Raw genomic sequence first — 12710 nt, forward strand, 5'->3', positions numbered from 1 at the left:
CGTGGGGGGTTTTCCGCTCGGTTTCCGGCTACTTCTTCTGGTGCGCAGCGCGCGCACATGGCGGCCGGTTCGGCCGTGGAAGAGCGCGGCGCCGCGCCGGGGCAGCAGCTAGCTAAAGCTACTCGGCTGCTCGCTAGTCCGCGTCCGCTCCTGCTCCTAGTCCTAGTCCTGGTCGCGCGCGGCACGGACGGATTTGTGGTTGTGCGGCTACGAACCATGCGCGCATGTGTTCAATTCATGCGAATCTAAAATTAGGTGGGCGCTGGGATTAGCAAAGTCTCTATATCTATCTGTGGCTACGTACACTCATGCAAGCGTTTTTTTTTCTCTCTTAGCAATCTTCTTCATTCTTCGTGGGCGTTTTTCTGGCGACCTAACATCTAACCAGCTAGGATCCAACCCGATGCACTGTGCAGAAAAAGTACAGTAGCGTGCGCGTGTATGATGAAGTGCCAACTATAGTCTATAGGCTGTGCAGCACAGGTGCGTGCCTGCCATGATTTAGTTATTAGGAACCAGCGACATTGTTTGTTTGATCGGTATGTTGTTGAGCGTGGCAGGTGGCCGGAAGTTTCTTGTACACGGCACATTTTTTGCGATGCTGATCGTACACTAATCGTACTTGCTGCAAAGTTTGGCCCTCCCCGTCTCTCTTTACAAAAGCTAATCTGTCTTTGCTTCCGACTTCGTTGGTGACTTTTCGATCGAAACCGCATTTTTCTTGCTGCTATCGACATGCATGGAACGGGCCAGTGCCATGCCTGATACGTGCAGAGAGGTGCGTGGTGGGCCAAGGATAGTAGTACTGTAGTACCACCACCACTACCCTCCCGCACACTTTTGCCGAAGAAAAACTGCACGCTGCAAGGTGGACGTACGTGTGGGAAGTTCCCACGAAAAAAGCCGATGAATCAAGTCAATCAACAACCACCCCCCGGTTATCAGGGAGCAGCAGCGGCAGCACTGACGACCGACGCTGACCTGTGGGTCCACCGTCCCCGCGCCACGTCACGGGCCACGACACACTGCATCGAGCTACGATGAACAAGGAGCGAAAGTTCCCCGGACGACGACGCTGATCGGCAGTACTCGCTACCCGTTGACGCCCAGTACGTCCCCGCTGCGCTGCTCCTCGCTTTTCCACCGGTGGTTGGGAACAACTATATTACAAAAGAACACGAGCCAGTTAATCAAACACGCACTCTGATTGATCTTGATCGCCCCCGTGCACGCGCTTGCACTGTACTAGTACTAGTGTAATGCGACACAACTCGATAAAGTATTACTAGTAACGAAAGCAGCTCGCATGCGTCCGTTTAACAATTTGTTACGATCAGTTAGACAAAGCGAAACCGTCTCGATCGGCGCTAAACAAAGCACGCTGCGTCCCACTGGGGCATGCTAGTCCGCGCGCGCGCCAGGAAGCAACCTAACAAACTATTTCCGACAGCCCAAAACATTTCATCTTTGGTTTCCGCATTTTTCCTTTTCCATTTTTAGCTTCCGCGCTCCACCCCCTCTTGGCGTCCCAACCTGGATAAAATATCCGGCTCCTTCGCCTTGTTTTTTTATTTCCGCGATTTCACGTAGGAAAAAAATTCTCATTCAGCTCACATAACCTTTGTCTTTTTGAAATCATTCAGGACCATTGGAGTAGTATTAAGGGGCTCGGCTAATGAGCACGCGTGTGACAGTCCTGCCTAAATTAATCCGGCTTAAGTGTGCTAACCATCATCAAAATGACAATCAGGGTTAACACGCACTTAAAACGGAGTAATCCGGCAGTGCTGTCGGGTAAAATCCCGATTAAACCACTTGAAACAGGATCGACAAAGCAGTTCAGAGCGTGCAACATTCCACAAATTTTACAGCACAGAGTATGAAATTGATTTATTATTACAAACCAAGTTTGAATTTATAAAAGTACAACAGAGTTCAAGTTTGACGAAAAACGAACGATAGTCTAGCGTCGAAACCAGACGTCATGATGAAACCCGTACATGACGTCAGCCACATCCTCAGATGTACCACCTGAAAAACAAAGCCACAAGCAAGGCTGAATATACTAATACTCAGCAAGGCTTACCCGACTAAGGGTATACTTAGCCCTTTATCTAGACATGCAAGGCTTTTGGCTTGAGGGGTTTGTTTTGCCGAAAAGCAGTAAATAGTAGATCCTTAATTGCAGGTTTTAGTTTTCAGGTTCTGGTTCAAATAACCATTCTAGGCAAGCATCTATCCAATAGCATACATGGTGGGAAACAATTATCTTTCATCATCCAACCAACCATATTCATCATCATCATCTTTCACTTCTTACTCTATGTAGCAGAAGGGTTAAGCAGTCCCAAACCGTGAGAAGCGGACGATTCGAATCGAATTTGTTAACCTGGCCAGGCAGACCTAACACACACGCATGGGGATCGACATCTCGCTTCGCCCACGCGACTTTTCCCTTCAATTCCCGCTGCACGGAACAGGCCCACCGCCCTCGAATACAAGAATCCACGCCACGGTACGACGCCGGGTCGTGAGCCTTCTTGCACCCGCATGTGGCCGCATGAGAAACAACGTTCAAAGACGGTGGGAAGGTATGTTCCGGCTGCGGTTCATTCCAGTACTTAAGCTTACCGATTACCATATTTCTCGGCATGTGGTTAGTACGTTCAAAAGCTTAACCACCACTACCACACACTGCGGCCTTATCCATTTTCACTAAACAGACGGGGTATCACAAGTACCACAACCCCGCCCGTGAGCCTTATAGTTGCAGCATGTAGTAAACATTCAATTCCTATAATTCTCGCGAGTGACAGGAAATCACTCGACTTCTACCGAACCATTAGCCTAGCCACTAACGACCTACACATACTAGTGTTCAAGCATAGGTACCTAGGATTATGCAGCTAAGGTTCCAAGCAACTCCTGTAAACTTAAATGCGCAAGTAGACAGGAATAATAATAAGTTGCATAAATTTAAAATATATAGGACATGCTCCGGGGCTTGCCTGGAAATAACACTAGGTCAGTGTTAGTTAAAGAATAACTGCTCAGCGAGCATCTTCCTTCGGTCGAGCACATCGGGATCCAACCGTCCATCTTCTCGACGTGTCCACCATTCACCGTCTTCTGGCTCGGCTCCGACATCACATCCTCCATGCGGTTCATCTATCGCACCTGAATGGAATGCAACAATGCATATGTATGAATGCAAAGTTCCGAGTTGCTCAACAATGTAGATGTTATTATTTTTCCTTCACGATAAAGTTGTAGTCCACATAAAACTTAAGTCAAGAAAACACTTATGTCATTTTCTACTTACTGGGCAGTCATTTATAGAGTAGTAATTTGATGCAATTTAGTTCATAAAAACTATGTGGGGTGGCTTCCCAGAATCTGGCTAAGTCATATAACGCAAGTGTTTCAACATACACTAATTAAACAAAGATAAAAGGTACAGGTCAAAACATGCAAGTAAAGATAGGGGATTCTTCACTAAGTGTTGGCGATCTCATGATGAGCCTACTGTATATTTTTCAGATTTAAACAAGCGCTATAAAAGACATCCAAAGTAAATCAAGTTATAGTAACATAGACCAAGTTCAATTTATTCAGACCACACTACTAAGTTTCAGTGGCTAAAATTTTACAGGAATGTTCATGTACTGAAAATCAAGCTCTAATAAAAACATGAGATTTTTCTAATAAAAGAAACTTGGGCTTTTGATTTACAAAGTTTATTCATGAATAAATCAAAAGGACAAGTTATAACTTACTAAAAATTCCCAAACTTTTTCTATAGCATCTAAAAACAAAGATAAGACTTTTGTAAAATTTTCAGCTCAAGAAAACTAACATAGAACCCTGTGGATTTAATTCTATTTAACATAGGCATAATCCAAGATTTAATGAAACCTATAGCTATAATTATCAAAATGTTCTCAAATTTGTACAGTAATCTATTAATATAAGGTTTAGCACACTGCCCAAAAACTAGCCTTAGTTCATGGGTAAAACTTGAGATACATACAAATGTGGATTAAACTAATATTTAATCTAGAGATAAAACTATTGATCAAAAGCAAAAGTGGATGTAACAAAAGTTGTAGGTCTTGTTTCAAGGATTCCAAAAAAATTTATTTTGCATTTTTCTGATTTTTCTACGATTTTATACGGAATTTACAATTTTGCTGTTTTTGAAAACAAAAGAAAAAGAAAACGAACTCTTGCATTTAGGCCCCTGGAAGTTTGTTTCTTCTAACCGTAGGTCCCTGGACGGACCAGGAACAGAGGAACGACGACGGTCCGTTTCCCGGCGAGGAGAGGCACCGAAGGTGGGGGCTAGGTTGGGGCAAATGGAGAGGAGGTCGAGCCGCACCTGTAGATGGTCTCGGTGGAGGCTGAGGTGGCCCGTAGCGGGCTGTCCGCGGGCGGCGGCGGCCGGCGGCGGCCCTGTGCCGCGGCTGCGGCACTCTGGCGAGTGGGAGGCGGCTTGGCTGGGCTTGGGAGCTCCGTTGGGGCGAGGTGAAACCGTTCCCGAGGTCTATTGGAGCTGGGGAAGGCCGGAGGTGGGAGCTCAGCGGGGAGGCCGTGGGCGGCGGCAACCATGGCAGCCAGCGGCTGTTCTGGGCGGGCCTGCGCAGCGGGGAAACGGCCTGGGAGCTTCAGCGCGGCGAAGTGAAGGTAGAGGTGGGATCAAATCGGGTCGGGGTAGGGTGGAGAGGGTACTCCGCGGAGCTCAGGCAGGACCGGCGACCATGGCGGGCGGCGACACCGCTCCAGAGCAGGGGAGAGCTCGAGCTCTGGCTCTAGCGCGAGGAGAGGAAGAGGCGAACTCGGAATTGGCGTCATGAACCGAGGAGGACAGCTGGAGCGGCGGCGAGGGCAGTGGCGCGGCGACGCGTGGCTCGGACGTCGAGAGCAGTGTCGGCGAGACGACGACGTTCGACGGCATGTCGCGCGTGGGAGGTGCCAGGGAGGCTGGTTTCGTCGAAACCAGGGGCGCGGAGGACAGGTTTGGCCGGGGGCGCGACGCGTGGGATGGCCAGTGGCCGCGCCGGCGGCGGCGAGATGGCGATGAACGGCGTGAGCCGAGTAGAAGATGAAGGTGAGGGCAAAACTGTAATTAACTCGAAGTTTAAAATTCCAGTTTGAAAACTCAATTTTTCTCCCTATTCCAAAGGTTAAATGAAAAACTTTTGAATATCAAACTTGCTTAAAATTTCGAGATCTACAACTTTCGTTTTAGGCACTTTTTCATTTGAGGCTTCGTTTGAAAGATAAAATTTAAAACTTGAGTGCATTAGAAAATGTCCTATACACCTTGAAATTCAAAATTTTCTCCCATTTTCGTGTGATACCTCGAAAAACTTTGAACATGAAAGTTGTTTGTCTTTTGAAAACCTACAACTTTGATTTTGGACAAAAATTCATTTGAGCTATATTTTAGAAATTATTTTCAAAGCAGATTAGTTTGAAATCTGACAGATAAATTAAATCTTTGAATACTTCGGTTCAAAGGACCTGTCATTTTATGTTCAAACTTTTATTTCTCTCTCTTGACTTCAACAATACTTTGATTTAGCATGATTTTAGAGAGACGCCTATTCGATTTCATATGTATACTTGCATTGGTTTACAAAATTATTTACGGTTTCTGACCTATGCATCTATACCCATACACATGCATGCACACATAAATGTATTCAATTCTATTTTCTTGGTTGATTATGCATGATATCATATTTAATATTTGTTGCTTAGCATTTTAAAACTCTGGGATGTCACAGCGCGCTAGGAGAGATGCCAGCGGCTGAGTTTCCTTTTCGGAAAATTTTTCTTCTCCACAATTTTCTACTTTTAGAAAGTTGTATGTATAACTTTTTTTAGACAATTATTGGATGATATTTTTCAGCATAACTATTACTTATAGATGATAATTTTTCAGCGCAACTTTTACTATACTTGTAACTTTTATGCATAAATATTTTCAACCAAATTTTTGTAGGTCAACTTCTTAGCTGACACGTATAAATTTTTACGCATAACTATTACTCCTAGATGATAATTTTTCAGCACCACTTTTACTATACTTGTAACTTTAAGCATAACTTTTTTCAACCAACTTTTTGTAGGACAATTTTTTAACATGACACGTATAAATTTTACGCATAACTTATTCCAGCCTCCTTACCAAATGATAACTTTGAACATAACATTTTCCAAAACTTCTAACACAACTTTGATGTATAAGTTCGTGATACAACTTGTAGAAATACAACTTATCGAGTTAACTTTTTAGCTTACTTTATACGAAATATTTATTAAAAGAGCATCTTGAAAACAGAACATAAAGACGATAAACAAAAAAGATTGAAAAAAGAAAAAGAAAAGAGAATGCCAGATAGGTCGAATACATAGAGTATGTGGCTGAGGCCTATTACGTAGAACATATCGAGTCTAAATTAGACAACTAGGCTCTTATATCTCCTATATGTATATGCACGACAAGCATATACACAGCTTATGTCGCCGTCACGTCCCACACCGTGGAGTTAGTTAATGCAAATCAATTAACGTGTGAGGATGGAATTGGATGAGAAATAAAAATGGGCAACAGGCCCCACCCACGTGAAACTAGTTGGGCGGTTGGGAATCGAGCGCCAGCACGCTCGCTGACGCTCGCGCGTGGTATTGGATTCTCTCGTCCCACTTGGCCCTTCGCGACGGGCCGTTGGCTTGTCGTCAGCTCTGCCTCCCCGCGTCGATCACCTGCTCCGATTCTCTGTGCCGGTGCACGCGGGGATAGGGGATCGCGTCGCCCCGCGGCGGCGACGCGGCCGGGGAGGGCACGGCGCTCGTTGTGTGTGTGTGTCCTTGACTCCTTGGCGAACCCGGCCGGCGGCGAGCGGTTGCGTGTCGCCATCGCCCGGCCTCGGCGCTCCCTCCGAGTGTGGCAACGCGGAGGCAGCGTGCGCCCCCGCGTATCCTCCGGCCGGGTCGGGTCGGGGAACCGGTGCGCGCGCGAGGGCATGCGGCGGCTACTTGCGACGCGCTTCCTCCTTGTGGTCCGTGCCAGAAACCGATACCTGCCCTTGCGTGCCGGAAGCATCCGGATCGGAACGGGTCGTTGCTCGGGGCGGGGACGGTTAGGCCGCGTTCGGCTCGGCCTAGGGCCCCCTCGACCTCCCGGAATTGGGGGGGGGGGGGGGGGGGGGGGTGGAGCGCACGTTCTGGCAAAACGGATTCGCGCACCACATGCGCATCATGCGCGAGATGAGCAGGTCGCGATGTGGCGTGTCTATGGATCACATGTAGTAGTAGGACCATGTTGACAAGACACCGGTCGGTCTCGGCACGGGGCCGATCGTCCTTCCCGCAAGGGGAATGATCGAATTGAAGGGCGCGCTTTCCACTTGGTGCCAGCCGTTCGGCTGCCGGTACGGCACATCGGCATCCCGAATTGACAGGTACCCGCGGCCGCAAACGCGATGGCCTAGCTAGCTAGGGCTAGGACTAGGGCGATCGACATCGAACCGTCTCGCTCGTCCGGCCAACCGGACACGGCGGAAGAAACGGGTACGAGGTCTCTGCGCTGCGCGCGCGCGCGTGCTTCTTTCCATGAACGAGAAGGCAGTTGCTCCCGCAACCGTAAAGGACCTTTTCAAACGCACCGTTCCCCTCCCCTGATCTCATCTCCCCCCTCCACTTGCGGCGGCCACGTTTTCCCTCATGGGCAAGGCGGCAAGGCGGCAGGGCGGCAGGGCGCCTCTCGTTCCCGCCCCTGCCCCCGCTGCTCCGTATAAAACCGGCCCCGCGCAACCACCACGGGCCGTTCATCCATGAGTCACGGCTCCTGCGTGCAGCCAAGCCCAGGGACATCGTCGTCGACCATCGACCGCGCCGGAGCCAGCCTTCCCCTCGACCGCCGCGGCGGCCCCGCCGACCCCGCCGCCGTGAACCGATCTCCAATGGCGGCCGTGCCGGCGGACAGCGTGACGCGGCGCTTCGCCGTCGCGTGCGGCGTGCTCAGCCAGTACGTCAGGGCCGGCGGCGCGCCCGCCACGACGATGCTGCCGCCCTTGTTCCTGGCGCCGGCAGCCGCCGCCGCCCAGCAGGAGGCCGCTAACAGCGCGGCGCAGCAGCTGACCATCTTCTACGGCGGGAGGGTGGTGGTGCTGGACGCCTGCCCGCCCGAGAAGGCGGCCGAGCTGATCCGCCTCGCCGCGGCCGCGCAGGGCGCGCCGGCCCGGGAGGCGCCGCCGCCGCTCGTGGACATGCCCATCGCCAGGAAGGCCTCCCTGCGGCGCTTCCTCGCCAAGCGCAAGGACAGGTCCTCCTCCACCAGCTCCGCGCCCTACGACGGCCGCCACCTGCAGGACGACGAGGAGCCGCCGGCCGCGAAGAAGGGCAAGGTGGCGCCGACGCGCGAGGACGCTGCTGCTGCTGCTGCCTCTTCCTCTTCTTCCTGGCTCGCGCTGGGCAGCCTGGATGCCATGCACGGGCTCTGATCGCCGGCTCGCCGTCAGTTGGATGGGAAGAAGAGCTCGCCCGCTCGGGCCCCCTCCGCCTGGTTTACGGATACGTCCGACCCGGCCAGTGGAGGCGTTCGTTGTAGCAATTTAATTAATTACACTACTTATATATTACGGTTTGCTAATAAAACTGTGCTAGCTATATAGCTTATAGTATCGACCAAATCAAGCCAGCTATATATACCATGGCATGCGTGCTCCGTTCAGTAAGAGCAACGCCACTATTCATTCGTATCGTCGTAAGTTGGAGGTGTGTATCGTCTAATCTAATCAACCAGATGTGTGTATGGACCTGAACATGCTAAGATGTTCATCAGCAACTACTAGCGTACGTGAACCTACCGTTCGTGCCCTGTTACTTATTAATTAATTGTGTGTTTGTATATCGCTACGTTCTTCGCTTCATATGTGTTAATGTGTGCACTGTTACATTAACTTTTTATAGATCAAATAAATATATATATTATATATCATGTGCTATGAATAATATGGATTTGGTTGAAGAAATTGTTCGTGTCGTGCAATGTGTGCGGTGTGCCGAACAGTAGGCAGGATCGGTACGAGAGGGATGGGACTGAAACTGAAAGCTTCGTACCTGTACCGATATTTTCCTAATGTTTTTGCGTGCTGAACTGCTGATCCGGTGATGGCTGATCGATCGCACGTTATACATAATCGAAATAATCGGCGTAATAAATCTCTATGCGTCAAATGACATTTAATTTCCTTTTAGGTGCTGTTTGCATCCTCTCATTTTGGAGGAACTAGAATCCACTTTGAGAAAGGCTCTGCTATATGGTATCACTAGTTGGGATCCAACTTTCTTGTGGTCGCCGTACAATCGTCAGCCTTCAACTTCCAGCTACCGTTAGTACGTACATTAGTGCCACAGATTGAGTACAAGTGTAACGTGTAATTGTCAATAATGACGATATTACCCTATGAATACCCTTGGAGGACATTTTAAACAACCAAGTCAGCAAACCACATGAAACTGTCCATTTTTTTTATGGGAATAGCTAGTGATTTCATTAACTGACCGGCGCGAGGACTCCTCGGCCACCAAGTTCTCCATGCCCGCAGGCACCCCGTCCCAGAGCAGAAAGGAATTAGGAGAGCACATGCACCCACGCGCTGCCAAAGCATGCGCCACACTGTTACAGACTCGAGCGAAATTAAAGACACCAAATTTGACGAAACCAGCACCTCGATCTCATGGATGAGGCCTCCAGTTGGAGCCAAGGAGAAGGAGCTGCCCTCAATGTCACCACTATCCTTTTTTTTTAAATGGAAATGAAAATAAAACTATCCCTTTATAATTTTGAAAAAAAATACATATATCCTATTAACGGAAAATAAAGGTTGTACAGTACGATACTACGATGCAATGCCACACCGTGCCGTGCGGGGCCGTTTGTACGTACGTTGTTGCCGGACGCTAATTCCCCGTTGCCAACTTGACGAGACGAGACACGAGAGCGAGATCTCCCAAATCAAGCGGGACAAGACGTGTAACCAACTGGTGCGCAGTCCGACCCCCGCGCGCACGGAGCTAATCGCAACGTGTTAAACGTGCGTGCATCCCTCTTCGAGTTCCCGTGGGAGCCTGCGCTGATCCCACTTGGCATGGGATCGACTGCTGTCAAGGAAGGTCTGGCTAGCCCCGCGCACCACGCCCACTCCAATTCCGTTACGCCTACTGGTTTGGCACGCGTGACGACGCACGCAGCAGGAGCGAGCCAGCCGGGCCACCTCGCACGGCACCCGCCGGCCGCGTCTCGGCCACGGCCCACGGTCACGCACGCACGGCGGCACGCCCCGTCGATCATCGCCTCACGCGGCGCGGCCGGGGGGTAGCCGGCCACCGGGCGCACACGCCGCGGCGGCAGCGGGAGGCACGAGCTCTCGACAGGGCGTGTGGGCAGGCGAGAGCCAAAAGGGATCCGTGTGCAGCTGCGCGCGCGGCGCGTCCCGCGTGACCGCTGCCGGGCGCGACGCGGCACGGGCATTGGCTGCCGGGAACCAATCGGAGGCGCCGGCGCGCGCCCACGCGAACGTGACGCGAGTAAAGGATCGATGGATGGAAGGGAGAACTAACCGTCGTGGCCTGTGCCTCCTCGGAGGAGAGAAAGGAAAGCGTGTGCTCCCTAATGCGCGTGGGTTAGTTGCCAGGCGAGCTTCGTGTGAGTCCCTGGTGGCTGGAGTGAAGGCCAGGAACGCGCACACAGCCAGCAGGGCAGCAGCTAGGTGATGAGCTGAGTTGGGTGGCACGAGCCGGCCACTCCGATCAAGACCGGGCTGCTTGTGTAGTTGTGTTAGCTAAGAGTACGCGATCATCGGTCCGGCCAGAACTAGGCGTAATCATATCAGATGATCAGGTCATGTGGTACTCATGTAACCTTACCTTGCTCCGACAGTAACATTTCCGGTTCAGCTATGCATGTTCCAAAAAAAAAAGAGCGATGTGTGGCACTGGCACCTCAAGAGAACAAATGCATGACACGGCGAGCTTCTTGTGATCCCTGTAAAGCCATAAAATAGGTGCATGGCGTGCTCCGTGTGACCTGACCCAACCCAACCCACAACTCAAGGCCACCCAGCTGTCTCACCGAAATAAACGTAGTACCGTCACGAGGTATGAAACCAACAAGCCAGTGTGCACATCAAGCACGCTCGCGTTGCGCGCGTCGCCGCCTCCAGATAAAAAATTGCCGGACATATATTCGGACATGGTATCTCGTGAAGCAGAGGTAATATAAAAGCGGCGACGGCGACGTTCATGTGCTGTGCTGCGCTGCCCCATTTTCTGAGACCCAGAGCACGCAGCTGTGTAGCTCCCTCGGTGCGGTGCTGCTGGTTGGTGTGAAGTGTGAACTCGTGACCCGCGTAGCTGCAGCCAGTAGTAGAGCGGGAGCGAGCCCCCATGGTTCCCGTGGAGAACCGGGTAATAAAAGGCGCGTTCCGACCTCCCCTCCTGCAGGCTCCCGGGAAGGTGACAGCATGAAATGTGGTTAAGGACCGTTTGGTAGGCTTTTGTTTTCTTTACGAGGAGTTTGGTAAGATTCACGGAGCAGCTTCTTCGATGCCTTTTTTTTGAAGTCCTACAAAACGGTCCCAAATAAAACCGCCCATAAGCTCCGTTTCGGCTTTATTTGCACCGGAAACCATGAGAAAAAGACGCTATTCCTTCTCAGCTCCTCTCTATCCCCACATGTCCTTAGTAGAGACGCTGGAGATCGGCGTGGGAATGTCATTTTTTATGATAAAATAAACATGAGATCTATCTGCTTCGTTATAATTCCCATCAGAGTACTGTCGCATAAAACTTATATCTCTACCGTATAAACAGCCTTCTGCATATGCTACTTAGAACAAACAATCTAAGATGCAGCAAAGTGGAAAAGGCATCCCTATTCAAGTATCCATTATCCATGTCTATCTTTACCACAAGAGATACAAAATGAAATATGATCTTTGATAAGCCAACATGACCACAAAGAGGGAAGCACATGCATAGCAGGAGACATAGTAAAGCAAAATAATAAAAAAAACTGAAGTACTTTCAGAGCTTTTTTCCAAAAGAATTTAGAAAATTTTCATGGTGCTCAAATATGTACCAAAATCATAACCCCAGAAAAAAATCAAATGGCACCCCCAAAATCCCAAATCAACTATCTAATGCAAACCTGCAAAAAAAAAAACTTTCACTCAGGATAGGGCACACCGTAACCATCCAATCATCCGCAGATGCACGACGAGTTGTTCCTTTTTCCTCAAGCAAAACACAGCTATCGCCTATCCGCTCTGCTACCTCATCAGCCGCCGCTGGAGAATTCAATTCCTCCACCCCCTCATAATCTTCCACCACTTCAAATTCTAACCGCACCTCTGTGCTAGGCCCACCGATCAAGGCGCAGAAGATTGCTAGCAAACTCTTTCCGTCTCCTACTCGCGATTTGGTCGAATCCATATGGGTCTGGGCAAAAATTTTCAAACCCGAACCCCAAACCCGAAACATCCGAGTCCGCTTGCAAAATATCCAAACCTGAAATACTCGATCGCTCTCTCACCGAGAAACCAGAATTTATTTCGAAAAATTCGGATCCGTACCTGAAAAAGCCAAAATACTGGAAATTCCTTAAGAGGTCCAAGGTCAAAAGCCCATCCAAATTCCTA

The 12710-nt window shown here is 49.9% G+C and overlaps 1 protein-coding gene across 1 annotated transcript; it reads left to right on the plus strand.

Moving 5' to 3' along the window:
• Positions 1-7787: 7787 nt before the first annotated feature.
• On the plus strand, positions 7788-8917 carry LOC120647109 (protein TIFY 11a-like). The gene has a single exon (XM_039923733.1). It carries the CDS (start codon positions 7842-7844, stop codon positions 8508-8510), a length of 669 nt encoding a protein of 222 aa, XP_039779667.1. The 5' UTR covers positions 7788-7841; the 3' UTR covers positions 8511-8917.
• Positions 8918-12710: the final 3793 nt, after the last annotated feature.

This window comes from Panicum virgatum, chromosome 9K, assembly GCF_016808335.1.
Source record: "Panicum virgatum strain AP13 chromosome 9K, P.virgatum_v5, whole genome shotgun sequence".
Taxonomy (NCBI): domain Eukaryota; kingdom Viridiplantae; phylum Streptophyta; class Magnoliopsida; order Poales; family Poaceae; genus Panicum; species Panicum virgatum.